This window comes from Phialemonium atrogriseum (genome assembly GCF_030411735.1).
Source record: "Phialemonium atrogriseum strain 8032-3 unplaced genomic scaffold QBC33scaffold_21, whole genome shotgun sequence".
Taxonomy (NCBI): domain Eukaryota; kingdom Fungi; phylum Ascomycota; class Sordariomycetes; order Cephalothecales; family Cephalothecaceae; genus Phialemonium; species Phialemonium atrogriseum.
This window is the reverse complement of record NW_026848158.1, coordinates 225,649-251,956: the sequence shown is the minus strand read 5'-3', so window position 1 is coordinate 251,956 and position 26,308 is coordinate 225,649. Positions and strand designations below refer to the sequence as shown.

Genomic DNA, 26,308 nt, shown 5'->3' with positions numbered 1-26,308 from the left:
GATCGTCGCCGTGCCATTACCACCTTGGTGACTGAGAAAATGACTCGGAGTGTCAATCCTTGGTTGACTCGTAGCTCGCATATCCGACACAAGCGAACCCGGTGCAGGGTCTAGCATCCCAATCCCCCAGGACATTCCGCCCCCAGCAGCCATCGTGAGAATGATGGTGTTGTGGTGGAGATCTGGGATCCATTGGCCAATTGAGGCAAGCAGTGAAAGATATCCCACACCCGTCAATGCAACAAGGTGACCGTCTTGCAGGATGGTCAACATGGCCATCCTCACCTGCAGCATCATTGCTCCCGGAGCCATTGTGCGGAGCTTAGTTGATGCCCAATATCTTGCATTAACTGCCAGAAAACTACCTCCAGCCTAAAGACAGCAAGACAAGTAGTAGTAGGAAATCCCCCCAAGGCCCAACCCCAATATCCGCAAACTCACACACACACACATAGCCACAACCCCTAGAGACTCGCCAGCACCTTCTTCGCCATCGCCACATAGTCGGCGGCGGGGACGTTGCCGGCCGCGACGACGCCGTCCAACCACGCCACCGCCTTCTCGGCCAGCATCTCCCACTCCCCCTTCCGGTCGGCGAGCTCCGACTCCAGGAACGCAAGGACCACCGCCGTCGCCAGCCCGGCCGGCTGAGACCCCAGCAGGCGCTCCAGCTCCCCCTCGCCGCGCAGCCCCGCGCGCATCGCCGCCGGCTCAATCCCCATGGCGCGGAGGAGGGCCTCGTCCCACGCCCAGGAGCCGTCGAAGGACTGCCGCGCCACGATGGCGTCGAACCCGACGGCGACAGGGCCGCCGTCGCCCTCGGCCATACCCGAGTCGTTGTCGTCGTGCCTGTCCGCGGGATAGCCCCGGCTGCTCCCGCCATCATCGAACATACCACCGAATCCCTGCGCGTCGGCTTCCGGGAGTGTCGTGCCCCCATACGGCAAGGACAAAGGATAAGACGTTTGTGCCGAGTACGGCGTATCTATGCTGAACGGTGCGGGGGCCTGGACCTGGGGCATCCGTATGGCCGGCGCGGGCGGCGGCGGCGGCCGCATCACCATCATCTGGGCGTTCTGCTGCAGCTTCTTCATTCTTGGGCCAGCCGACGCGTAGGGCCGGGAGAGGCCGGCGTGAGAGGAGGAGGAGGAGGAGCGCGTGTCGACCCCGGCAGAAGCGGCGGCGAAGAGGACGCCGCCGCCGCCGCCGCCGCCGCCGAAGGCGCCGTCAAGGGAGGGGCCGGGTCTGCGGCTGCGGGGGAAGGCGCTGGCGGGGACAGGGACCCGGATGAGGTGGCCGGGATCCTGCGCGGCGTCACCGGCGGGCCGCTCGTCGTCGTCCTTGTCCCCGACGGCGACGAAGCTGCACCACCGGCCGGCGACGCCGAACTGCACGCCCAGGTGCACGGCGGCGCGCTCGACCATGTCGGGAAAGCGGCCCGGGTACCGGTCCCGGAGCAGGGCGCCGTCGGCGGCGGCGGCGGCGTCCTTGGCGTGGAAGATCCAGCCGCGGCCGCCCTCGAGCTCGCGGACGGCGGACCGGGCGGCCAGCTGGTGGATAGTCTCGCCCTTGGCGGGGAGCACGGCGACGGGGATCTCGAGCTCCAGCGGGCCGTGGACCGATGTGCCGCGGAGGACGACGGACTTGGGCGTGCGCTGCGACGTCTCGGCGGACAGGAGCAGGTAGATGGTGGTGCGACTGAATGGGTAGAGTGGGGGGATGTCGAAAGGGGTTTGCAGGAGCTTGGGCTGGGGCACCGGCGGCACGGCCGAGTACTTCCCTTTGGCCGTGGAGTCAAGTGACGGGTTGGTCATGTCGACGTCGGGGTCGACGGTGGTGTCAAACAGCGAGATGGGCTTCTTGGGCGCATCTGGCATCGCTTGGTCACTGACTGGGGTCTCGGGGACGTCGATAGAGAGGGTGTCCATGACCTTCTCCACGATCTCGAAATCGTCATCAGCATCTTGCTCCGGGTCGCTGCCATATTTGACCTCCAGTGTGTAATCCTTGACAAGCGGGGTCAAGGATGCCTTCAGCATCCGCACCACCTTTGTGCTCATATTCTCGTTACCTCCCACCGCCTGGGAGAAGCCGTTGCCGGCGCGGGCGACGCCCTCGATCAGCGAATGGCTCACACTCTCTCCGATTCCGAGGGTGAAGATTCGGATCTCCCCTTGACTCTCGCCCACCTGCTTGTTGATCATGGTAATCAGGCGCTCCTGGTTCCAAATCTCGCCGTCAGTCAAGAGGACGATCTGCAGAGGCATGTCTTTATATCGCTTCTTGATGACATTCTCTATCGGCTCGTACATCTCAGTACCGCCGAAATTCGCGTCGAACTTGTCGACATACTTCATCGCCTTATCGAGGCTCTCTGCGTCGTACGTCGTGGAACCGGACTTGAACAGGAACTCATGGGACGTGCCGAATGAGCAGATGTTGAACTTGACACCGACGGGGAGCGACTTGAGGAAGATGTGCAACGCCGACTTGAGGTTTGGTATCTTGTTCCCAATGCCCATGGAACCAGACCGGTCGCATACGAAGACGACCTCGGGCCGGATAGACGGGAGATTGAACCTGGGCACAAGCGTCGCCATCAGGGCTCGATGGTTTGGGATCGTGGGGTGGGTTTCGAGGATGGCAATCGGGTCGCCCGTGTTGGTCGCAACCACCTGCAGGATGAAGTCCTTGTCGAGCTCGGCTTTGGAGAACGAGATGGTCGCGGATGCCTTCTGGAGCGACATCTCGGCGCCAGCAGCCTCGCCCGCAGATGTGTTGCCGAGGGTGACCGAGATGGGGTGCGACGGCGACTGGATGTTCTTAATGTTGCACCCGGAGGGCATCTCAGCGTCAACGACGATGTGGATCCCGCCCAAGGCTGCGACGTTGGTGGAGATGGCGGAGGTCTGCTGAAGCTGAAGCTCGCTGTAGCGCGGAGCAATTGCTGTTGGGATGGTGAATCGGATGCCATCTACTTCGGCGTCGTGCTTCAGCTCGCCCAGATAGACGAGCTCGACCTTGATCTCGGCGCCGGCAGGCACGTTCGCGACAGATGTGGTAAAGACATCGGCTGATGCGGGCAGGCCTTCGAGCAGGCCGGCCGTCTCTCCGCGCTCGCGGGCTTCCTGGTAATCGGTGCGGGCTTCGCCCCTCTCCTTCACAACTCCACGAATGACGCGGTCATTGTTGATGGTGCACGTAAAGCCAACGACCGACACGCCATCGTAGATGGGGAACGTGTATCGAAGCTCGGACACATTCTGCTTTGAATGGTTGACGAATGTCTGGGTGAGAGTTGTCCGGCTGGTGGAGCCAACGATGGTGCAGTGGGCCGATAGTGAGACCTGAGCCAAGTATACGACACTCAAGTATGAGTCAACATAGTGGAAGCCGCAGATCGCTCTGATCGCTCTGGGGGTCTGTAGCATCTTGGAGTTGATAGGGGTTTCTCTGTTCGGGTGGTTCAGTTTGGGTATTATTGTGAGAATGAGGTTATGTGATGCGGGTGGAAGATTGATGGTAATGAGTAGGTAGGGATCTTGATATTCCTTGAATCAAACGATTGAAAAACTGATTCACAGGCAGCGGAGTCAAGCTACTTATTATGCCCGGGCAGGTAGGTTGTTGTTTGGCAGCGTGCCTGCCTAGAGGTAGGCAGCCGTAAGGTTACCCCGCCTAACCCTAACTCCCATGTGTGACGTACCTAGGCAGCAACCTAGCCAATCAGGAGGCCTCCCCCCTAGGTACCAGAGACAGAGTATTCCATTTATGCATCATTCTTGAACCACTCCATCGCACCATTCATTCTTCTACGTTTCCCGGCCGTGTGAAGCTGTATGCCAAAAGACCAACATTTCCATAATTACTGCGACGGTGGAGGTTATCTTGCACCACGAAGGGCGGCAATAAATCTATCCTGTGGTGAGGGGCGGACCCAAATCTCGAAGGCGAGAGCGGTCAGATCCCCTGCTTCTCTAGCCATCTTCCTCCATCTTGCACCGTGTTCGGCTGCCCAGGTCTGGCCGTGGGAGTCATGGAGGTCGGCGTCTGACCACGGCGTCCCACCAGGCTTTGCCCGAGGCCCACGTCGGCGAGGCCTGCCCGGTGGAAATTCGCCTCCCAAGATGCAGACTTCGGGCTGAGAGAGTTCACTGCATTAGCTTTCACTGCATTAGCTTCGAACCTTGTTGCTCCACTGTCTCCTTGGACGACCCTTTGCTGGTCTATACGACTAACAAGCTTGGGACGGTCATCTCTTTTTTCGCCCCTTTCCCCCTGCCCTCCTTTTCCTTTTTTGCCCTCCTCCTTCCACATATGTACATGTACAGTACAATACGTTCTTTTTTCGCCCCCGTTCTTCTCAGGCCGTTTCTTTTCACTTCGGCAGGGTACTATATGCCCAAGTAGGTGGAGGGGTAGTATCTAACAAGCCATCTAGCTCAACGGTAGAGCGCTCGCATATCATATCATGTTCTTATATCTTAAAACTCTAGGGAGGTATGTGTTTCGAATCTATGGGGTGCCATTTTTTCACATGTCTTTCTTTTTCTACTTTTGTTGTTGAGTGAACGCCTCTTTATCTATCTCATACGCATATTTATTTGCTTTTTTTTCTTCAAAGTTTTGGCGCGGTTCTTCCCTTCCTGCTCGCCTTGACGGCGGTGATCATGGGAACAAGTGTTTTCCCAAGCGTGACGAAAGCTAGCTATCGGAGTTGCTTGTGGCTGCTGTCGGTGCAATACCAATAATAATATATAACACGACCGCAATGGTAGTCACGGAACGTCAGGAAGTCTGGGAGGGAACCAGCGATTGCAAAGGGTGTCGAACCAAGGCGATACGATTAATTTATCGAAACCATGAGGTTCCTCTATTTACGATCGAAGCTACTCTCAGCCTTGGGCTGGTATGCTCCTACAGGGTCACTGAGAGGAACGATATCCAGGCGGTGAGTCTTGTCTTCCCCGCCGAATAGCCTCCTACATGGTGGCAGATGGCATTTCCTGTAGACAGAGTGACACGCCCAACACAAGAATAGCGACCCCCCCCTTGCAAGAGTCCCAACCCCAACACGCCAGGGTCCGCAACAGTTGTCCCCCAAGGCATAGCGCCTAGCCGACATGACATGGGACCCAATACAGCGACCCGGGCGTTTTCACAAGACGCGCGTCGTCGGACTCGACCACGGCTCCGGATCCCTTCCACACCCAGGTCGTCGTCAGCCCATCATCTCGGTCAGCTGCTCGGGCATTTGCGTCCCTCCCCACTTCCCCCTTTATTTTGTTCCTGCCCGATCTGTCTGTTGCACTTCTCGTGTCGGAGACAAACTTGACGCGGCATGGGACACAGGCCCGGGAGAGCATGATTAGGCGCCTGCTGCGGCGAGTTCGTACAGAGAAAACAATAGCGGAAGTAGGGTGGGCGACCAGGAGGGGCCTTGTCCACCACCACCATCACCACCACCACCCCCACCTCTGGATGCTCACTTGGATTGTTTCGGCAAGACGAGTTGGGTGGCGGCAGCTTGTTCTGGTCGGATAGGTGACGTAGACAGCGGCACGACCTATGCCAGTCGTAGGCTTGTCCAGGGGCCCTTGGCCATGTGAACCCCGACCGCTGCAGTTGTGCGTAGACAGAGAGATCCAAGTGGGGAGCCGGGGAGAAGAACCAGCGACCTCGGACGCGTCCTAAGTAGAGGCTTGTCGAGACAGACCAACCTCATCCGGCTTAATTGTTATCATTTTGGTCGAATCCGGACGTTGTTGGCCCCGTCTGTCATGCCGTGGCCAGGCTCTTCTCCCGTCACCGCCGTCAGCTCCACGGTCGAGCCGTCGGTCGACACGGGCCTGGATTTTTGGCTCCCGTGGTCGAGCTTTTCGAACTCCAGCAGCTGCCTGTCCAGCTCCCTGTTCATGCCCTCCAGCATTTCTTCCTGCGTCCGTTGGCCGGTCCGGGTTCCGTAGGCCCTGGGCCCGGACAGGTGGGACGGGAAGAAGTTAGGGACCAGGCGCGAGAAGAGTGGGCGCATGGGCGGCACCGACACGCAAATGATGCCGAGAGAGCACTCTATGACTGTCCAGTTCAGGGGGGAGACCAGGGTGTCTTTTTGTTTGTTTGGCGTTAGATTGGATTCTGACTGGAACGCGGTACGATTTGACACCTTGGGGGACGAGCACAGGATGGAAGGACGCGGCGGACTTACATGTGATGTCGATGCCGTCGACTGTGTGCAAGAAGGCGAGGCGGATGATGCTCACGATGCAGGCGCTGTTGTGCCCAGAATTAGCGACAATCTGCTCCTTCAGGGCAGGAATCTGCTACCCACAAGAACCCGACACAAAAGAGGAATGAGACGATGAGCTTCCGCCTCACGGGTATCCGGAGTTTCCAAAAGCACGGCAGGGGGGAGAGGCAGATGACAAAGTCGGTGGCGATGTTGATGGCCGAGTTGGCATAGAGGAAGTCGACAAAGCGGTAGCACTGCGAGCGGTGGATGCTAAAGTCCCAGGCGGCCTGGATGGGCTTGCACTGGAACATGGTTGCGAAGACGGCGGTGATGCCGAGGCCGACGACCACAACGGCGGTGACGTAGAGGACCCGGCGGAGCTTCTCGCTGGGGAAGATGCGCAGGTACGAGATTATTATTGACATCTTTGCAAACGCCGTGCCAGAGGCGTAGAAGACGTGGGCCACGAACATGAGCTGCAGTTGGCGTCAGCGAAAGAGCCCCCAAAGGTGGCCAAAGCGCGAAGGGTGGCCGAAGGGAGAAGGAAGGGGGGGAGGGGGGACAAGACCTGGACGCAACGCTTGGTGGTTTCCATGATGTTGGAAATCGGCATGGGGATATTCCACACATGCTGGCCGAGTCCATAGTTGGTAGCTGAAATCGACGTTAGAACCCAACTCTACAGGGAGGTTTGGACAGCCCTGGAAGTACCTACCAACTAGCGCCATGATGGAGGAGATAAAGATGGAGGCCGCAGCCAGGACGACAAGGACTGCGACAAGACGTGGTGGTTAGTCGGTGGCGTCTCCAACGGGACCGGGATAGGACCGGCGCGGAGTCGGAGCAAAACGGAAAAAGGACGGCATCTCACGGTCATCGATGAAGAACTGCTTAGTGATGCAGGCCCTCGTGTATATTCTCAGGGCAACGACAATGCCGACGAGGACCATGAAGGTGACATTGACAGCCCATACTGCAGGAGCGACCGTCGCGTGGTCATTGAAGTCGATCTGGGCTATCTCCTCGGGGGTTATTGGCAAGACATCGAAATCTCGCGGGGATTTCAGTCTCATGGCTCGTGTCGCATGTCTTGCAGACAGGCAGGAGAGGCCCTACGCTTGCTACGAATACGAATTGAAGGCGTTCCAGTGGTGAATCGCACAGCAGGCAGAGAGACGGGGGAAAGAGGCGGAAGCCAGGAACAGCATGTCCCAAAGCGGCGGCAGGCAAGTACAAGCGATTGCGAGGGTTCTGCAAATGCATGTGCATCGGAGCGCACCCTGTTTTGAGACACTGCCAATCAAAAGTGGCTTACCGAGGTGGGGCCAAACGGTTTCTTTGGGTTTGGTGTTGCGGGGCATAATGTGAGTGGGAAGGCGTTCCGATTGGCATTTACGCACTAAGCTGAGAGGCCTGAGACTGGTGATTGGCCGAGGGATAGCGAAGGCTGAGGTGGTGAAAAGTGTGGTGCAGCCACAGTCCGTGCGTGCGGCCCAGGGCTGTCGATCTGGCCTTTGCACGGCCGGTACCGAGGTGAGCTGCTCAAATTTGATTGGATGGATTACCAGTATCCTCTGCAGAATCTTCACCTACGTAGTATCCAGTAAGTTTTTCCCGCACCATATTTGAGCTTGACAGGGGGACGACGAAACATGGAGAAACATAGGGATCCGTGTGTATGCCAGTCAGCAGCGGGAATTGGCAGATCACCACAATACCAAGCCAACTTTGCAGACGTTTACTATGCATGGTAGTTATCGCGGCTGAGCCACAGGATATTATTACTCTGTTGGTTCCTGGCCGTCCCTCTCGAGTCTGGTCGGTTGGCTGACTGGACTACCGGATTCCAGCTCCTGAGGCTGCTGATCATGCCTCTATTGTTACCTGGTTGGTTCTTCACATGCGGGAGAAACGGAAACAGTCATCCCATTGCTGCAATGACGATCATGACAGCGCGGATGCTGGGGCACGGTCGTCTCGCTTCCGGCACGGCCTTCGACAAAGCAGCGGATTCTACGGATTAGCATAGTAGGAGACGGAGCAAGCACATGGTGTGGTGCCATCATCATTCCTGTCAGATGTCGACTTGTCGATAGCAAGGATGGCGCGCGATTGGCGTTGGCGATCAGATCAACGGTGTTTTCCTTTCTTTTGCGGGTAATTATGCGGGGGGAAGGGGGCTGTCGTTGCAGGGTGTTAAAATCTACATCTTTAATCTGGCGCCCCAAATAAGAACGGACTTGGTCTAGATTGCCCTCCGCACCGGAAGCATCGGGCAGGCAAATTTCTGCTCCGCCTTGGCGGCTCCTCCCCAGTCCCCACCTGTTCGAAGTGAGAGGCTGACGCCTGGACCAGGGCAAGCAAATGACAAGGGAAAGGATGCGCTCGGACCGCTCCACACCAGTCTTACCTAATGTATGCAGTACCCCATCTTCAACATAAGCCCTCGCATTGACATCTTGGCTCCCCACCGTAAGCCTACAGGAATGGCGGAACAACGAACCCGTTCGATGGACCGTCGCTGGCTATCGATTTCTCGCGCACACTCCAGCGCTTTGATCGCCCTTGGCGAGGAAATTCTCTCCACCACGGAATTGCAATGCGACTCCCCAAACACATCATTGCGTTTCTAATGCTGGGCTGTCACATCTCACTTTTCTTTTATCGATCGACTGCGATCCGGCTCTGCAAAAGGGCACCCGACTACTACACTGCCTAATGTGTACAAAATTTTCAAAGGCTCTCCACCCTCCCGTGGACCCTCCTTGTTCCCACCCGCTTCCGCACCGGCGCACAGTACTCCGCAGCAGTGGTACGCTACTTCTAGTGTAGCCTTGGTGGCAATAGGGGAAAGTGGTACGTTTTTTTGGTGGTGTTTCCCATCTACCAAAGTAGCGCAGGTGAGGTATCCGCAGCGGGCATCGCTAACCTCTGCTGCTTTGGGCATAGGGGTTTCCCATGTGACGGCATGTGCAGATTAGGGTACCTGCTACGCGGTATATCATGCCAGGAAGTGGATCCCGTCCCAGCCGAGCTGCCCTGAACCACATTGTAGACGTGAGAAATCACCCGTTTGATGATGGCACGGACTATTCGAAAGCCAATAATGAATAAACTTCCGTGCTGCCGCCGGCAACGGAAAGGGGAAAAGAGCTACGGTGCAGGGGCTAAAAAATGCGACTGTGTTCTTCGATTACTCGCATCTCGCCCCCAATCCCACAAGCATGAGGGGTTTGGCCATGGTAGACCCCTGTTTTGTGTTCTTGGAGGGCGAGGGCGAGGGCGAGGGCGACAATCCAGCGAGTGTCAAAGGCTGGGCCTGGCAGTGTCGGTTGTTGAATGACGTTGAGCTTTCTATTCCCACCCACTCTCTATACTAGTTCCCCGGTTCTCCCATCATCGAAGCGTTCTGGATTTGATTGCAACCCGCGACACAGTCTCAGCCTTAATTTGGGCGATACAACTTAATACGACGTAGCCAAGGAATTCCGGGGGCTTCAGCTAGTCTTGGGCTCATTAGCATCGATCGCTTCCCAACAAGACCCGCTCCACCAGCCACTAGTGTAGGTGGTGGCCCGCACTTGGTCCGCATTTGGTCCCAGGAGGGTCTCGAAACCTGGTAGCGACCAGGGGGCCGGGACCAGATTACGGCGATCTGCAGCCCTTAAGCAGCCCCCCCACCCCCAGATCCCCCAGATCTCACGGGCAATCCTCTTCTTCCTGCACATCGCCCAGCTCTTTCTCTTTCCCCTTGGCAGCCCTATCCAACTCTCGCAACTCTCCAAGACATTACCTCGTCTCTGCCAACAGGCTTGATTTCTCGGGGCCGCCAGGCGGTCTTCGCCCATTGCCGACTGGAAGTTTTTAACCTCGAGTTTGTGGGCGCATTGCACGCTCCACGAGTCTACCAAGATGCAGTCCGATCAAAGTCGACAGAATAGCCTCGTCATCACCGCCTCGGTCCTGGTTGGACTCTCCGGTATGTTTGCAAAACCCCAGGGGCCACCTTTGACAACCGGGACCTGACCTCGACCGTGCAGTACTCGTCGTCGCTACACGACTGGTCATTCGCCTCGGCGTCATTCGCAATGCCGGCTGGGACGATTATACCATCGGCGTGGCACTGATATTCGCCATCGGGTACCTTGCCGAGATCCTCGTGGGCGCGGCCAATCGCATGGGGTTCCCGATGGCCGATCTGACCATGGAGAACAAAGTCATCTTTTTCAAGGTAGACGCTCGAATTGATCCGAGTGAGAGAGAGACTGCTGCTGACTCCTTCACCAGGCCACTCTTGCGATCGAAGTTACCTACTACTCGGCTGTGGCATTCGTCAAGCTATCTCTTCTCTGCATGTTCCTGCGGTTTAGTGAGTGCCCCAGGGTGTTTGCACAATCTGGGTCCAATGCTGATTTCCCGCTCCAGTTATATCCCGGAGGCTGCGAATGATATGCTACGTGACCATCGGCGTCCACATCGTTTTCTACATTGTCTGTGTCTCGGTCACACTAGGGCAATGTCGGCCCTTCAATAAGTTCTGGGATGCAACGTTTACCGCTCCCGGGTCTTGTATCAACGGGACTGCATTTTTCTATTGTACGTGTACACCATCACATCCCTGGCCATGGTGACCCAGCCGCTTACTTAACCAGTCACGTCCTCGTTCAACATCGTCACGGATTTCTGGATCCTCGGGCTTCCCATCAAGACTCTCAACGGCATCAGCCGGCCCAGGAACGAAAAGCTAACACTCATCGCCATCTTCGGCGTTGGTCTGTTTGCGACCATTACATCCATCATCCGTCTGCGCACCATCTACACATACACCCTGTCCACGGATCCCTTCCGGGACAGCATTACGGTAAGCATTTCTAGTGTTCCTCGAATTGTTCACGTTGCTCATTCTCGTCCCCCTTTCCCCAGATCAATCTCTGGTCGATTATAGAGATCAACGTCGGCATAATGTGCGCCAGCGTCCCAGCGCTGAAGCCCCTGTTCACGCCGAGCAAGCTCCGCCAGGTTACCAGGGGCACCAAGCAGTCGGCGGGCTACAGGTTCCACAGCTCGGAGAGGTCGGGAGTAGAGCAGCGGACAAAGTCGGACGAACAGCTCTGCGCCCCCTATGAGCTGAGCGAGACATCGCGGTCGGCGGCTGCAAAATCGTCAAGCGAGGTCGAGTACCCTCCAACTCGGGTCGGGCCATCGCGATGAGAAGGTGGTGGTGTTGGAGAGGAAGGGAGCAGACGGAACAATAAAAGCATGGATAGGCAGACGGCTTGCGGATTAGGAGTTGGGGAACACTCCCCGCTGGAGTTCCAACCAGGCACATTCTAGGATATTATGTACACGCTGCTCATGCCGCTTTGGCATTGCCGCATCGATGGCCCAGTCTAGCCGGATTCGGGGCTTTGTGGCGAGTCGGACACTCGAGTCGATTTATAATATACATACATGCGGGAACACGCTCAAAATATACTCAAATCTTGTAACCGTCATTGCTGCACCGGAGCTCATCTCGAATTGGAAAGACCTTCAATTAGTCCTCATGTCTACTCGCTGCATGGAGAATTCGGCCATTTTCTGGGCCAATTCTTTAACCACACGTTGTGTTCAAGCCCCAAGTTCTGCTCGTGTGGAACTCAAAAAATCCAATGTTTCATTATCGAGATGCTCAGGTACGGAAGAAGCTCACGACAGGGGGAGTTGGTGGTGGGGGAGATACTATCCCGCCTTACGATTATTGGAGATGCGCGCTCTCAACCTCAGTCAATGGGTTAGAGTCACCCTGTTGCACATCCCAGGATTTTCCGCCACGCCATATTTCACTGGCTTGAACCCCCGTCAAAATGGACCAAGCACCTCCCTAGCCACCACCAGCAAACCCAAACCCAGCCCCGGATCCCCAACCAGCCCTGCACCCCTCCCAAGCCCGCGCAATCGCCCACATCCGATCCCGGGCCATCTCCCTCCAGCCCCTCGCCCTCGCCCGCACAGACCACATCCTCCGCATGTCCAACCTCCTCCCCACGGGCCCCCGGCGCGACGCCGCCCTCGCTTCCGTCCGCCGCTCCGCCCGCGTCGCGCTGCACTTCCACCCGGACCGCCCAACCACCGCCGCCGCCGGAACCGCGGTGGCGCGCGCCCTGCTCGCCGACGGTGTCTACCGCTCGCAGTTCGAGACGGGCCGTCTCCAACGGGAGCGTGTCGGCGCGCCCCGGCGGGGCGAGGGACGCGTGGGAGGATAGGGGCTCGTTCGAGGAGGTGCTGCAGGAGTTGAAGCTGCTCTGGCATGTCTTGGTGAAGTTTGGGGACCGGTGGAGGATGCAAACTAACTAAACCACGGTCCTGGAACGATGTATCTCATTAAACGAAGCCATCGGTCCGTTTCCAATACGGTGAGCATATCAAGTCATTCCACAAAGCACACGGAAATGGCAAGATGCTTCGCCAGGGAGTAATTAGACGTCGGAAAGAAAACCCGCGTCTTGTCCCACTGGGAAACTTTCTTGCCCAGTTTCACTACGACTGAGGAGGGCACTACGACTCAGGGGAGTAACTATATCTCCGAAAGATCCTGCTGGGGACAACTGTGGATGGTTCCCAAGGGTGTGAGGCATTTTTTCGTGTGACTATCGCCCGGAACAGGTTCTGGATGATTGTGGACACTCTGGACTTGCCTTAGGGTGGATTCCCACTACTTTAGCCTGCTGTTGCCACCATCCTGGCATCGCATAGATATTGATAATTAGGGCTCGATTGATCCTCAAGTCGGGGCAGTGGCGCAGTTGGGAGTCGCGTTAGACTGAAGCTAACTTCAATCATTATCATCAATCTAAAGGTCACCGGATCAAAGCCGGTCTGCCCCAGCTTACTTTCCTTTTTTTGTTTCATGTTGTCATGCACCTTTTGATATCTGCCTTGTACATCAATCACTCACTACAACATAGAAAATGATAATCTTGCTAATCCAACTTTGTCTTGTCGAGATGGTGCAAATGAAGGTGGTATCAGACGAAAGTCTTAACATTGGCTATTCTTACTGAAGAGGAGATAAAGCTATGCGTATGTAAACACAGCCTAGCAAATATATAGCGATCTTCCACGTCGATGCCTCCGTTAGTGAAGAGCCTGTGACCACAGTCAGGCCGGATGTATGTGGTACGCGCAAGACGGCAAGGTGGCTATCAATAGGCGTCTCCACGAATTCCATAGCAGGCTAAAACTCCGTTATAGTTATAGGGTAGGTACTCACCTTGGCCAGCCAATTAGCCTTCCCCTACCGTTCATGAGACACTTGTTCAGATTGAGGACGGACCACTGGCCCTGGCTGTTGATCGTGGAGTAGCTACATTCGATGCCGTCGCGGTCGTTAATCAAACAGGTGCGCAAGTCGCATGTGAGTTCGTACGGCGCGGTGGCGAGCTATGAATGGATGCTCACGAGGAGGAACACGAGGTTGAAGGCACGCATGATGGGCGGTAATGGCACTAGCGAGAGTAAGTTCACGAGATCAGAAGGGAGAGGAAAAGAGTTGGCCGGGGCAAGTGCTAATTCCATGACTTACATTCACAGCATGGGGGCTGTATGTCAACTTTATAGCTAGCTCTGGACTCTCGGACTGACAGCCAAATCCGGATGCAGAATTAAAAGGTCCCTGCTAGATAAACCCTCAAGCTACAATGGGGGCCGCCCATGGCATATAATATTGCGACCCTGCCTGCAGAGCCTAGTCTCTGCGCCTCTTCCTACGCAGCCAAGTTCCAACAATCCCATGGTTGCGTTTATTATGGCCCGACTCGACATTGGGGGCCATCAAACCGCATGTGACATAGTACTCTGCACTTGTAGCGAATTATACAGCATCCGAGGTGTAAACCCCATGTCTACAAGTGCTCGGCGGCTGCAGGGCAGGGGCTCAGTGAGTGGAAGAAATACGACAATTCGCCGCGGTCGGCCTCCGGCTGTGGGGGACATCTTCTGCTAAAATTGGAAGCAACATTCTGGGGGATATGTACCGCTATAGCTAAGAAGAAAACACAGAGCCTGCAAAGGATAGAGACAAATACGGGAAAATTTAGGGGACCAACTCTTAATCCAGGGTTGTTGCCCAGCCAATCTTGCACCTGCCCTGGGAATCGCAGCAGCATCGACCCGATCTTAGTTCCTGATCGCCGCCAAGACAACGGCCTCGAGTGCGCGATGGAGAAAGTACCAGGTCATAGACGGATATAGCCCTCCGCAGTGGGCAGCTCCCGAGAACGCCGCCGGAACGGCCACGTGAGCAGTCCAAACACGCCCCTGACAGTCCCGACAACGCCGCTGTAGACGCAAAGTCCCAGGTTGATGATGCCGAGGGAAACGATTGGGACGACGGCAAGGGTGAAGTTGCCTAACAAAGAAATGCCCATGTTAGCAACAAAGAACACGACTGCCTTGACTGAACCAGAGCGGGGGCAAGTTTCCAAACCTACCCAAGAAACCACCCCTCCTCGAGATCGTCTCCCACAGCTCGCCGCCCAACACGCCCACTGCGCCATCCCACCTATACGGCCCCCTGATGCGGAACTTGGCATTGAACTGCGCACCAGCCGCCCATATGACAGGCAACTTCCACCACAGGCCCTTCTCACCGGGCGCGCCCCTCCACCCGGCAGCAACGACCTCCCCAAACGACGGCGCGGACCCCATGTCCAGCGCGAGCTGGTAGGCGTACGTCTCGTGGTCGACGCCGTACGCGATGCGCGCCCCCGGCGGCGGACACAGGCGGTAGTGGCCCTCGTCGGCGGGGAGCAGCGGCCGCGGGATGGCGGCCGGCGCCGACAGCGCCATGACCCAGAGCTGGGCCTGCATCTCGGCCAGGGACGGGATGGCGCCAAAGGCCGGGCGGATGAAGCCCACGAAGGCGACTGTCGGGTCGCCGCGGCGCCAGATGTCGCGGACGTTGGCGTCTGAGGCGCGGGGGTAAGGTGGTGATGATGATGATGATGATGATGATGGTTGGTTGGGGGAGTGGAGGAAGGGAAAGGTCTGCGTGTAGCCTGTCGCGAAGACGAGCACGTCGGGCCGGATGGTCGTGTCTTTCATGCGTGCGTACTCGGGCCGCCCGTTGTCGCGGAAGTGCAGAGCCCCCGTGTCGTCGACGTGCGTCGGCCAAGGAGCCAGATCGATGGTGCGGCCGGCTGGTACCTGCTCGAGCTCGCACTGCAGGATCGAGGAGCGGATGCGCTGAATCAGGCTGGGTTTCGTGGGGCGGTAGGGTTCGCTGATGTAGGGCATTGCCTTGGCGGCGGCTTTGTTGAAGAAGACTACGGGCGGAGAGGAGAAGGGGGGAAGAAGTCAGTTTGACATGATTGTGTCGTGTGTTTACACCAGTGGAGACGGGAAGGCTCGGTGATACCTTTCGAGGCGTGATAGCGCTCCTTAGAGATCCCCCCAACCCACTGGTCGTAGCCGTGGTAGCTTCCGGTGCAGAGCCAAAGAGCAGTCCGGATGACGACATTGTAGTAGTTCCACAGGAACATGGTGTCCCGCATGAGCGGGTGGACGTACATGGAGTCGAACAGCGAGGCCTGGCTGACATCGACGGGGACGTTGACGTAGTTTGGGTCTGCCTTTCGGCCGAGAATGGGGAAGGTGACGGGCGTGATCATCACCTGGGAGATTGAGCCCGGCGCGTTAGCATGGTCCATCGGGCACTGCGGGGCCGGTGCGATTTCCCGGACAACGGGACTACCTTCGGAGCACCCAGGAAGCCATCGCGATGGCACAGAACCACCTGCTTCGTGGGCGACGTGACAGCCAGGTGGGCAACGTCTATGCCGGTCTCGCCGGTCCCCAGCACGGCGACGGTGGTGCCGACGCCGAAATCCTTCCTAGCCTTGAACTCGGACGAGTGCATCACGACGGGGATGTTCTCGACGCCCGGCAGGTCCGGGATGCTGGGCGTGACGTGCAAACCCGAGCAGACGGCGATGGCGTCGCACTCCCACGTCATCTCCTCGGCGCCTTTCCGATAGCGGATGACGTGCCCGCCCCCCTCTCGTCGGCGGACCGAGAGGACGGGAGTTGAGAGGTTGATTGACGGCCAGAGGTCAAAGTGGTCGCAGTACTCGTTCAGATACTCGACGTACCTCTCAGCACTAAGGAAGTCGGGGTCGTCTTTCCGCGGCCGGAAGTCGGAAAAGGTTGTGAGCTGCTTCGACGATACCAACTGTGGGAGGGGGAAGAGGATGATATCGTCAGCGATATGTCCTCCAACTTTCATTTCTCATTCTTCTTCTTCTTCTCTTCACTCCCTTCCGCATGTGGGGTTTGCAGACCTCGGCATCCTCGTAGGTTCGATGCGCAAAGGTGCCTCCGACGGCGGATTCGGACTCGAAGAGCATCGTCTCGATCGGCTTCACGGGGAAGAATTGATGAGCCGTCTTGAGGTATTTGAGGGTGACGAGCCCCGAGGCTCCGGCCCCAATCACGGCGACGCGCATGGCTCTTTCTGGTGTGATGCTGTTGCTGGCCGTTGGATATGGATTTATAGCGGGAGAGAGAGGGCTGGCATGGGGAAACTATTTTCAACCTTGAACCCTCCCGATCCACGCCCCCTCCCACTTGCCTTCCCCCTCCCCCTCATCCCGGTACCACAGTAGTTCCAATTTATCTACCCGCCATTTCCTTGCATTTGCATGGTGCGAGAATGAGGATGGGGACTCCACAGTTCCGGATTCTGATGGAGCTACTGCGTTTGTGGGACCCAATGCAACGACAGAAGCACCGATGGGAAGGATGGAGGGATAGCTGGCAAGCTTGGCACGGTCTCTTCCCTGGCGCTAAAGAGTTGAATATTGTTGAAAGTGACGCCTTTTCGGACATTGTGTTTCCCAAAAAAGCCAAGAGGCATGCAGCAGGCTGCACCTGCAGAGCCGCCAGGACGAGAAGAGGAATTCAATGAGGGGTTCGGCAACGTGGACCGCCGTGGGCGAATCGGCTGCAGTATCCCAGCGCTCTGGTCGATGGTTCCCTGTCAGGCCCCGCATGTTCATTGTTCTAGCGTCGGGTAGTTTAGGTAGGTTGCTCTCCTGCATGTGATTGTCCCATCCATTGGTTGCAGAATAGAGAAACTGAACAAAACCCGGCCGTACTTTATTTAGGTATTATCAGGAACAAACGTCGTTGTCCTAAATATGGAATCGAGTTCGAAGATAAAGAAGATAAACAATTCCTTTAGCAAGAAATAACACAAAGGTAATGATCCTGCTCTATTATAACCAACGCCGCTAAATTCCAGACTGGACCAAATATAAATACCGACCTCTCCAATCCCAATCCCGAGTCGTAATCATTCCATCCTTCTAACTCCCAAGCCAACTGATCAACGACCAAGAAACTCAAACTTAAACCCGAACCCGAAGCAAACCTACCACTAACCACAATGCCCTTTCCCCCTTCAACAGTCTGGGATAAAATCATCGAGGGAAGGCTTCTCGACCCTGAGGGGCTCAAGAGAATGCTGGAACCTGAGTGGCTGATGACCATCTTCACTGAGTATCTCCAGGACTACCTCTCCCACAACCTCAACGACCCCGAACCCTCCACCTCCTCCATTGCCGAGCACCTCTTCCACTCGCTCAACTACCCGGAATTCCCGTGGGGGTGGGCGAAGGACGACCCCCAGTACAAGGACGTCTGGGACCGCAACGCCCACGCCGCCAGATTTGCCCACCGTTACATTGCCCATGTAGAGTTCAACCGCCCCAAGGAGTCGTGGACCGACCATGCCAACCCCCCCAGGTATGTCCTCCTGGCCGCGGCGCTGCTCCAGCACCTCCACCGCCTCTTCGTGCAGATGCAAGTCGGGCACTACGACGATAGGTGCGCCGTGCTGCATGACAGACTCCCGCCGCACCTGCGAGGACAGGCAAACCCGCCCGAACTTGTTCTTGCTGATTCGTTCGCCCGGATGGATCTCAGCCCCTGAGCCCCATTATTCAATCTCTGACCTTGATGATGCGTTCAGGCGGTTCGAGGAGGAACAGGCGCCCGAGGAAACAAGGATAATTTACTTGTGATAGGTAGATGGGAAGGTAAGTAACCTTTGGGAGAGAATCCAGGTAAGCAGACGGATAGGAAAGGCTGGACCTTTCTCTATAGCTCATTTACATAGCAGCAGAGTTGTCGTTTTGCCAATAGAAAACCCCATCTCTCTCATGTTATGTCCATGCCATACAACCCCGTGCCTTTGACTGTGAATAACATGCACTCACAAGAGTTGCCTGTTCTTCCCCATCTAGAAAACAGTAGAGGTTTCCGGTTCTCAGGTGAATGCAATCTCAACTGCCATTCCATTCTGAGAAAAATGTCAAAAAATACACGAAGCAAAGAAAAGGCGGGGGATTGAAAAAATAGAAAAGAAAAGAAAAAAATGAATGGAAAAAAAGGAATGCGATTTGTGAGGTGCAGCTTACGCGTAGTGTCGCGTACCCCCGGTTCGTATGAAGCCAGAAGCCCTACGCGGCCTGCCGGGCCGCGTCACGACGTTGCAATCCTGCTGACATGATCTGACAACCAAGACGAGCCCCTGAGCACTTGGCAAAACAGTGATGATGCAGATGAGCCAATTACCCTCTCTATGCCAATACCTGCAGTCCAGTTTATCAATTCAACCAGTATCTAAATCCTGTCGTCTAATTCGGGCAGTCTAACCATCCTTAATCCGAGAACTGGGTCCCAAGTTCAATATCCTCATAGCCTCCATTCCTCTTGGCGTCCCTGACTCTGCGCCTCTCCTCCTTCCGCTCCCGCTTGTCCTCCTTCGCGGCCTCCTTGGCAGCCCTCTTCTCCGCCTTGGCGGCCTTCTTGGCGGCCTTCCTCTCCGCCCGGACCAGGGTGAAGTCCGAGTTGGGCCCCTGCAGGACCCGGCCGGGGTGCCAGACGGCGAGGATGACGAGGGCCGCCAGCATGGGAAACGCGTCGAGGGCGTAGCTGTACGCCTCGTGGAACGGGATCGGGTTGCTGGGCGTCACCCCGCCGGCGAACTCGGCGATGCGGTAGATGATCCGGACCTGAGAGTTGGCGTGTTAGTCACTAGTCACTGTTGGTCCGAGAGAGAAGAGAGAGGCTCCACGTACCGTAATGGCAGCAAGCACAGCGTACAATGCGTACAGCATACCCTTCCACCCCATGGCAGTCCGACCAGCAACGGCAACGACATCGACGGCCCTCATCTCCCGCTGGAACGCAACCATCAGACCAACAAAGCACAGGATCGCCCCCTCCTGCAACCCCATCCCAATCATGTACACGCGCAACCCCCACTTGAGGGTATTGGACTCGACATCCGGCCCGCTAGCCACGCTCCCGCCGGCGCCCTGGACGAGGAACGTCGCGACGTCGGCCCACACAAACACCTTGCTCAGGACCGTCGACTTGAAGGGCCCGGCGCGCCGCCGCGGCGACAGCAGGTGCGCCGCCCGCGCGAGCGTCATGTACGCGAAGGCGTTGACCCACAGCGGCGCCAGGAGGTAGAGGAGCGTGTGGCCCATGGCGAGGGCGGTGCTCTGCTGGCGGTGCGCGCCGAGGGCGTGGAGGGTGAAGGAGATGGTTTCCCAGGTGGCGCCCATTATAAGGACCCAGGCGTAGCGCTGGTGGTTTTGGAGGTTGTGTTTAGCTGGGGCTGATTCAGGGTTCTTGGTTAAGGGGGGCGAGGAGGGCTTACCTTTTTGTAGATGATGGCTTCGGCGATGTGTATTGCTGTCAGCAGGCCGAAGAGCACGGCCACGGCTACGGCGGCCTCGAAGTTGGGATCGAAGTTGTAGTACGAGTTGCAGGCTTCGAAGGGGACATGGCCGTACTTGTCCGGCACGGCTGTTGTACAACTGGGGGAGTTGCTGGCAGTGGTTGTGGAGGGGATAAGGGAGGATGTTGTGGTTGCCATGTCGTTCTGCTGTGCACTCCGGAGAGGTGGATTTGGGCTTGAGTTGTGTAACTTGGCTGACCAGCGGAGGAGGATGCGGCGAGATATTTATTGCCATTTTTGTATCTCGTCAGTCCCATCGTAAAGGAGCTGCAACGACGTTTTGGAAAAGTCAGCCACAGGGCTGACGGGTCGTGAATCTAGAACAACTACGCAGATATGCCCGGGAGCTACAGGGGGCTCCCAAGCAATCCACACTAGTTGTACCCATATTTCTACCCAAGTGCGTAAAAGACCAGGGGATGATAGGGTGGGTCGTATATTGCGATCCTACGATGTGGCTTGTCTGACACCATTTTAGGTTGATGATGTGTCCCATGTCAGCCATCCTGACCGCTGGCGTCACCAGTGGGGCGGTGCGCTAGCACCCACCCCTGGCACATCCTCCTTCCGAGCCACCAGGGTTAATTAGAATCAACCACCACGCATCACAAACAGTCAAACGCGGTACATTACTATGCCGTAATGCATGCAGAGATACCAAAATCTGAAACAGCGACGTCTAATCGATATTCTTGAAGTTGAGCTTAATGATAATTATTACTATCAGGTTGAAGGGCAATTGTTCATCGTCTTCCGGCAGTCCCTGGAAGAGTCTTGGTCTTTGATGTCTGTAATTGGAAGCCTTGCTTAATTCTCTCTTTCTTCCCTTCACACTAGCGGGGCCGCCATCCCATCTCCTCTCAAGTCGCTCCCCGCGGAATGGATTCTCCGACCATCGACCGGATCATCATGGACCCTGATAACCTGGCCCCGACCAAAAAGCGACCTCGCCATGCCCCTAACATACTTAACCTCATGCCCCATCCCCTCCAGCTCCCGCCCGACCTCCTCGCTTATGCCCTCCTCCAAGTAAACAGTATTATCCACACTCTTGCTCGGATCAGTCGACTTCCCCGGCAACGTAACCCCAACGCAGACCCTCGGCGCATCCAGCGCAACCTGCGGATTCATCCCAAACATGACCATGTTAAGCAGCACCTGCACATGCCCCTGCGGCTGCATCGCGCCCCCCATGACCCCAAACACGGTATGCAGGTCCCCCCCCGCGGCCCGCGTCACCATCGCCGGCACGATCGTGTTGTACGGCCTCTTCCCCGGCGCCAGCGCGTTGGGGTGCCCGGCATCCAGGTGGAACCCCGAGCCGCGGCTGTGCAGGACGAGGCCCGTCCCCCGGGGCACGATGCGCGACCCGAACGTGTCGGCCACGCTGTTGACGAGCGAGCAGGCGTTGCCGGCCGCGTCCGTGGCGGCTAGGTAGACGGTGTCGCTGGTCCGGTGGACTGAGGAGGGGGAGCCGTGGGCCGATGGCGTGGTTGCCTTGGTGGGGTCGAAGAGCGAGGCGCGGGTGGAGAGGTAGGCCGAGGAGATGAGGGAGAGCGGGGAGAGGGGGGAGGAGTCTGGGTCTGTGATGAACCAGCTTCCGTCGGCGAAGGCGATGCGGAGGGCTTGGATTACTGCGTGGAGGTACCTGGGGGGTGCTTGTTTAGTTCCGGTACTGGTTCGGACTCATGGGAATTGGTTACCTTGCCGAGTTGTGCTCTTCGGGCTCGAATTTCGCAATCTTTCCCTGTCCGATGAGCTCCTGCAGGATGCCCAGGGCCATCTGCGCGACAATGCCTTGTCCATTGGGAGGGTGCTCCCACAAGTCGATTGCTCCCGCTTCCAGGTTAGCCTCGTCCGCTTTGTCGCCGAAGGAGGCGAGGTGAGAGTTCAAGCGGATCGGGATTGCCTCTGTGATTTCGCTGCCTCGCTCGCCGTGACGCTGCAGGTCATCCAGTGTGAGGTAGCCTCCCAAGCTTGCTGTCACATCAACGATGGCCTGAGCCACGGACCCTTCGTAGAATCCCTTGCTGCCATTTTCGGCGAGGAGTCGAAAGGTCTTCGCGAGCAGCGGGTTCTTGTAGAATTCGCCCGCCCGCGGGGCCCTGAAACCCCCCGGGGCGTCCGGGTCTGGCTTCAACAACTCCACTCCATTGGGTTTCTCCCTGAGCTCAGCTTCAGTCTGCACCCACTACCAACCCGAAGCAGTCGACTGTTAGGACGCACGCAAAAAGGAGGGAGGAGACAGAACCCACGTAATAACTCGCCAGCTCGCTAACAGCAACCCCCTCCTCGGCCATCTCAATCGCCGGTGCAAGCACCCTCCCCAGCGACAGCCTCCCTGACCCAAACCTCTCCACGACATCCACCCACGCGGCAGCCGCGCCGGGCACGGTGACCGAGTGCACAGACGTCGTCGGGAAGCCCCTCCCGGCACCGGCCTCGACGCCGTCGGGGATGCCGAGGCTCGCGCGCCCCCGCTCCAGCGTCAGCCCCGCGGGGGACCGCCCGGACCCGTTGAGCGCGTGCACCTTGCCGCCCGGCCGCGCGTCGTGGTACAGCGCGAAGGCGTCGCCGCCGATGCCTGTCATGGACGGGTCTACGAGGTTGAGGACTGCTGCTGCTGCTATGGCGGCGTCCTATGCGGGGGGAATAGTCAGCGGGATGGACTTGATGGGACCCGGGGGGGTTGGGGGGAAGAGGGGGGGGGGGGGGGGGGGGGTTGAGTTCGGTGAATGGATTACAGCGGCGTTGCCTCCCTCCCGCAGGATTCGGAGCCCGGCCTGCGTTGCTAGCGGCGAGGTCGTGCTAACGACGCCCTTGGTGCCGTGCACGACGCTGCGCCGGCTGGGGAAGATGGCGAAGCGCTCGTCGTCCGAGGGATATGTGCCGTGAGCTGAGGGCGCCATGTTGGAGGTGGTTCGATGGGGGAGTTTGTCTGGTTTAGTCAATCTGAGGAGGCGGTTTGCTGTTACCACTTTTGCGGCGGATGTTGTTGGGGGGAAGGGTGTCGGATTGCGTGACACACCCGTTGATGCCCGAATTTCGGAGGCTTGAGTAATGGGGTTAGTCTAACCTCCGCGATCGGGTTTTAATGCTTCCTAAGTAGCATACGAAGCCGTATTCTTTCAGAAAATTAATCTAACATGGTTTTCCCAGTATAGTAGTTGGGATCAGTTGTTTCCAATAATAATTACTCTGTAGTGAAGGCCAATTCTGCCCGGTTCCCGGAGAAGACGGTCCCACGTCAGGGGCAGTCCAGGACTACAATGTCCCAGTCTCGAATCATAACCAGGTTTTCGAAGAGCATCCCGATTACAATAGAGGGAATTGTGCTCTCGTTACTAATACAGTCTCATTTAAGTTCCACTCGTAACCTCATGTCGATAGCCATTAGAGACGGGAATTTCTCTGCGGGCATGCGCTATTTGCTCTATGGGCAGGTGGCAAGTTGGCAACAGCTACATCGCTGTCACTATTGCTATTCCTAGCAACGGCAATAGCGATGGACAGAAACGGCAAGAGTGACAGGAGTGACAGCAAGAGCGATAGACAGCAATAGCAATAGTGATAGACAGCAACTGTCGCCTGTGATGCACTAACCGCCTGCCCGCGGAGCAAATAGCACATGCCCCTGGAGAAATTCCCTTAAAGACATGAAGAGGAATTTCGTGAGAAGGGTACTTCTGCGTTTCTATCTTTCTACGCAATTCCAACTAGTCTTCTCTCAAAAAATCTAAGTCACCGTCCGTATCTCCCACAAATCCCCTACGCGCTCGCCATGAACCTGGCCACGTTCGCAATACTGGCCGGCGGGGCCGTAATCCCATCCTCATACCCCTGAGTGGTGAAGTACCCCCAGCCAACACCATTCGCCTTTAACGTGTGGATGTAGCTCTCCAGCGTCGCCTCGTCAGCGGCCTGCCCATCCGCCGCCGTACCAGCAAAATCGTGCACGATGATGGCCGCCGCGGACCTGTGCGCCGCGTCGGGGATATTAGCCGATATGGTCATCTGGTTCCCGTACTCGGCCGCGGTCAGACACGCCTCCGGTCCGGACCCGTGGTCCAGGCAGCTCTCGAACACGATCGCGACGTCGCAGACGGAGTAGTACTCGTCGGCCGGCCTGGCGCCGAAGTTGCAGATGGCCGCGATGGGCGTCGTGAAGGCCAAGCGCGCGAACGAAATCACGTCCGACAGGTATGCGAGGTTGCTGCCGTCTGAGGCGCCCGCCTCGTCGAAGAAGATGCCCTTGACGGAGATGTCGGCGGTCGCGTAGGTGGCCCAGTTGGCCCAGGCCGTGATATTGGCCTTGACCTCCGAGACCGGCGACTGGCCGTAGTCAGTGCGGACATAGCCGATCGTCTCGACGCTGGGGTACGTGTTGAACTTGGCCGTGCCGTCGATGTAGTTCTCGTCGTTGTTGCCGGGCTGAAAGGTGGGCCCGGGCCCGTTGGCCGGGTTGATGACCACCCGCCATTGGACGCCCGGGTTCGCCTCGATGGCGTCGAAGGCTGGCTTCCACCTTGCGGCTCCATCCTTGAAAGTGTCGGAGGGGTAGATGTATAGAGGCAGGAGGATCCCGGTGGACCAAGTCGTGGAGGCGAAGCCTAGGAGGGCTGCTGTGAATTTCATCGTGACCAGTGTGGACTTGGAGAATAACTAGGTCGTTGAAGCACCTACTGTAGAGCAGATCGGGCCAGTATTCGCCTAGTGATGGGAAGAGTACACGATTATATACTCAGTGCAGGACTGTCTGACTGAGGCTACCTTCCATTTTGATACGCTACACCGCCGAGAAGCTGTTGCAGCCCTACTCGTATTGGACTGGGCGATGGAACAGAAAAAGCAAGAAGGATGACGGAGTGGAGATCACAATTTCAGGACCCCAGCGAATAACGACGGAACTTGGGACAAAATCCGCCCCCAAAGGATACCTGAGGATTGCATGAAACTTGTCGCCAGAACAAGAAGTTAATGCCATAGCGACTGAGCCTACTCCACTGTGAGCATTTATATTAGGCAGCCACCCCCAAGTCAAGCCATGTTCTCTACATATCATGGTATTCATTCCTTCAACCACAGTTCTTCAACAATGGTTGCCAATTAACATCACCTTCTTTCAATGCCGAGTGAGGCTTGACTTGGAGGATGGCAAAAGTGCTGACATCCGTGCCAGCGAGTGGTTGTATGATTACCTTTGCGAAGTTGGATGTGTGACAATTCAGGAGCGTGAAGAGGGTGTTGTATGCGCGGGAAATATACCAACTCGAAGAGTCTAGTAGAATTGAAAAAAAGGAAGGCTTGGGTGAGGACTCATCGCGTACATAGCCCAAATTTGCAGGCAAGGCATCAGACAAACCATAGCCGTGAGCTACATTAAAGGGGTGGAGGAAGGTATAATAACATGAGACGGGATGAAATGAACAGCTGCAAGATATGATGATTGAACTCTGCGTTCCTCTAACTCCTGGAAGCATGGTCACAACTAGGCATCCGATATATGTTTGTGATTACCTCTTCTTCCTTCCCAGAACCTCGTATCAGAGCTTACATTTAGGGGGTGCGTCTGGGGCCTTTCTGAGGCCCGGCGGCTTAGGCTTCGACGGGTAATAATTATATCTGAGAGCCATCTAGATGTGTTCAGAGGCATCTAGAAGAGACAATATTTGCGAAAAGGGGAGCTGACAGAGAGTGTAAGGCGCTTCTCCGATAGACCGATGAGCGGCCTTTAAGAACGAGTCGAGATATTGGGTTATAATTATGAGGTTGTCTCCGCGGGCAGGGGCATTTGGCTATTGGGGCAGGGGCGCAGAGGTTCCTGGCCGCCAATTCCCTTTGCCAGGTGGAGCATAGAAAAGACCAGCTGCCAACCACGGAACAGCTGGTGATGGCGATGGCGATTAGCGACATCGACAATGGCGAGAGGCTTTCGCAATAGCAATAGCAAAGTCAATCCTACTTGATTATGGCAATAGCAAACAGCAATGACAATCCTACTTTAAAATAGCAACGGCAGCAGCAACAGCGACAGCAACAGCGATAGCAATAGTGACTGCGACTGCGACGGCAACAGCGACGGCAACAGCGACGGCAACAGCGACGGCAACAGCGACAGCAACAGCGACAGCAACAGCGACAGCAACCGCGACCGCGACTGCGACTGCAACGTAGCCGGCAATGGCAACCGCAACGCAGACGGCAACCGCGACCGCATCGCAGACAGCGACGCAACGTCTGCCAAAGAATACATGCCACCTGTCAAAAAGAATTGGCGGCCTGGAACCCCT

At 56.9% G+C, this 26,308-nt stretch overlaps 7 protein-coding genes across 7 annotated transcripts; 1 reads left to right on the top strand and 6 right to left on the bottom strand.

Annotated features, from left to right (window-relative positions):
* Window positions 1–464: 464 nt before the first annotated feature.
* On the bottom strand, window positions 465–3,718 carry QBC33DRAFT_612703 (von Willebrand factor type A domain-containing protein; the record flags this gene model as incomplete). The annotated part of the gene is made up of 2 exons (XM_060432503.1): window positions 1,014–3,718; window positions 465–905 (listed from the first exon to the last, which is right to left on the bottom strand). Exons 1-2 carry the CDS (start codon window positions 3,429–3,431, stop codon window positions 465–467), a joined length of 2,859 nt encoding a protein of 952 aa, XP_060281199.1. The 5' UTR covers window positions 3,432–3,718.
* A 1,835-nt stretch (window positions 3,719–5,553) lies between these two features.
* QBC33DRAFT_179389 (uncharacterized protein) lies at window positions 5,554–7,474 on the bottom strand. The gene is made up of 6 exons (XM_060422422.1): window positions 7,101–7,474; window positions 6,945–7,001; window positions 6,798–6,883; window positions 6,329–6,705; window positions 6,206–6,270; window positions 5,554–6,105 (listed from the first exon to the last, which is right to left on the bottom strand). Exons 1-6 carry the CDS (start codon window positions 7,300–7,302, stop codon window positions 5,741–5,743), a joined length of 1,152 nt encoding a protein of 383 aa, XP_060281198.1. The 5' UTR covers window positions 7,303–7,474; the 3' UTR covers window positions 5,554–5,740.
* A 2,357-nt stretch (window positions 7,475–9,831) lies between these two features.
* Window positions 9,832–11,525, top strand: QBC33DRAFT_179367 (uncharacterized protein). The gene is made up of 6 exons (XM_060422421.1): window positions 9,832–10,208; window positions 10,270–10,460; window positions 10,517–10,598; window positions 10,655–10,825; window positions 10,882–11,090; window positions 11,153–11,525. Exons 1-6 carry the CDS (start codon window positions 10,142–10,144, stop codon window positions 11,438–11,440), a joined length of 1,008 nt encoding a protein of 335 aa, XP_060281197.1. The 5' UTR covers window positions 9,832–10,141; the 3' UTR covers window positions 11,441–11,525.
* A 2,667-nt stretch (window positions 11,526–14,192) lies between these two features.
* On the bottom strand, window positions 14,193–16,713 carry QBC33DRAFT_593780 (uncharacterized protein; the record flags this gene model as incomplete). Its single annotated transcript, XM_060431761.1, has 5 exons — window positions 14,193–14,618; window positions 14,701–15,534; window positions 15,627–15,882; window positions 15,963–16,439; window positions 16,522–16,713. The coding sequence occupies 5 exons, from the start codon at window positions 16,711–16,713 to the stop codon at window positions 14,446–14,448; spliced, it is 1,932 nt and encodes a 643-aa protein (XP_060281196.1). The 3' UTR covers window positions 14,193–14,445.
* Window positions 16,714–18,860: 2,147 nt separating this feature from the next.
* Window positions 18,861–20,484, bottom strand: QBC33DRAFT_545422 (RTA1 like protein-domain-containing protein). Its single transcript, XM_060428560.1, has 3 exons — window positions 19,938–20,484; window positions 19,351–19,863; window positions 18,861–19,284 (listed from the first exon to the last, which is right to left on the bottom strand). The coding sequence occupies exons 1-3, from the start codon at window positions 20,154–20,156 to the stop codon at window positions 18,931–18,933; spliced, it is 1,086 nt and encodes a 361-aa protein (XP_060281195.1). The 5' UTR covers window positions 20,157–20,484; the 3' UTR covers window positions 18,861–18,930.
* Window positions 20,485–20,619: 135 nt separating this feature from the next.
* On the bottom strand, window positions 20,620–23,177 carry QBC33DRAFT_476598 (gamma-glutamyltranspeptidase). Its single transcript, XM_060425261.1, has 4 exons — window positions 22,763–23,177; window positions 22,274–22,657; window positions 21,722–22,209; window positions 20,620–21,666 (listed from the first exon to the last, which is right to left on the bottom strand). The coding sequence occupies exons 1-4, from the start codon at window positions 22,925–22,927 to the stop codon at window positions 20,847–20,849; spliced, it is 1,857 nt and encodes a 618-aa protein (XP_060281194.1). The 5' UTR covers window positions 22,928–23,177; the 3' UTR covers window positions 20,620–20,846.
* Window positions 23,178–23,723: 546 nt separating this feature from the next.
* QBC33DRAFT_545417 (Spherulation-specific family 4-domain-containing protein) lies at window positions 23,724–24,980 on the bottom strand. Its single transcript, XM_060428559.1, has one exon. The coding sequence runs from the start codon at window positions 24,651–24,653 to the stop codon at window positions 23,787–23,789; it is 867 nt and encodes a 288-aa protein (XP_060281193.1). The 5' UTR covers window positions 24,654–24,980; the 3' UTR covers window positions 23,724–23,786.
* Between the last annotated feature and the right edge of the window lie 1,328 nt (window positions 24,981–26,308).

Bases quoted from the DNA above. Each gene is read 5' to 3' on its own strand.
- QBC33DRAFT_179389 (XM_060422422.1), bottom strand. From the start codon at position 7,302: ATGAGACTGAAATCCCCGCGAGATTTCGATGTCTTGCCAATAACCCCC. The intron at 7,002-7,100 runs GTGAGATGCCGT...GTCTTGTCGCAG, and splicing joins GCAGTTCTTCATCGATGACC to TCCTTGTCGTCCTGGCTGCG. The intron at 6,106-6,205 runs GTAAGTCCGCCG...ACAAACAAAAAG, and splicing joins CGACGGCATCGACATCACAT to ACACCCTGGTCTCCCCCCTG.
- QBC33DRAFT_179367 (XM_060422421.1), top strand. From the start codon at position 10,142: ATGCAGTCCGATCAAAGTCGACAGAATAGCCTCGTCATCACCGCCTCG. The intron at 10,826-10,881 runs GTACGTGTACAC...TTACTTAACCAG, and splicing joins CGGGACTGCATTTTTCTATT to TCACGTCCTCGTTCAACATC. The intron at 11,091-11,152 runs GTAAGCATTTCT...CCCTTTCCCCAG, and splicing joins CCTTCCGGGACAGCATTACG to ATCAATCTCTGGTCGATTAT.
- QBC33DRAFT_545422 (XM_060428560.1), bottom strand. From the start codon at position 20,156: ATGGCAACCACAACATCCTCCCTTATCCCCTCCACAACCACTGCCAGC. The intron at 19,864-19,937 runs GTAAGCCCTCCT...CAAAACCACCAG, and splicing joins AAGCCATCATCTACAAAAAG to CGCTACGCCTGGGTCCTTAT. The intron at 19,285-19,350 runs GTACGTGGAGCC...GCCAACTCTCAG, and splicing joins CTGTGCTTGCTGCCATTACG to GTCCGGATCATCTACCGCAT.
- QBC33DRAFT_476598 (XM_060425261.1), bottom strand. From the start codon at position 22,927: ATGGCGCCCTCAGCTCACGGCACATATCCCTCGGACGACGAGCGCTTC. The intron at 22,210-22,273 runs GTGGGTTCTGTC...TCGGGTTGGTAG, and splicing joins GCGAGCTGGCGAGTTATTAC to TGGGTGCAGACTGAAGCTGA. The intron at 21,667-21,721 runs GTAACCAATTCC...AGCACCCCCCAG, and splicing joins GAAGAGCACAACTCGGCAAG to GTACCTCCACGCAGTAATCC.
- QBC33DRAFT_545417 (XM_060428559.1), bottom strand. From the start codon at position 24,653: ATGAAATTCACAGCAGCCCTCCTAGGCTTCGCCTCCACGACTTGGTCC.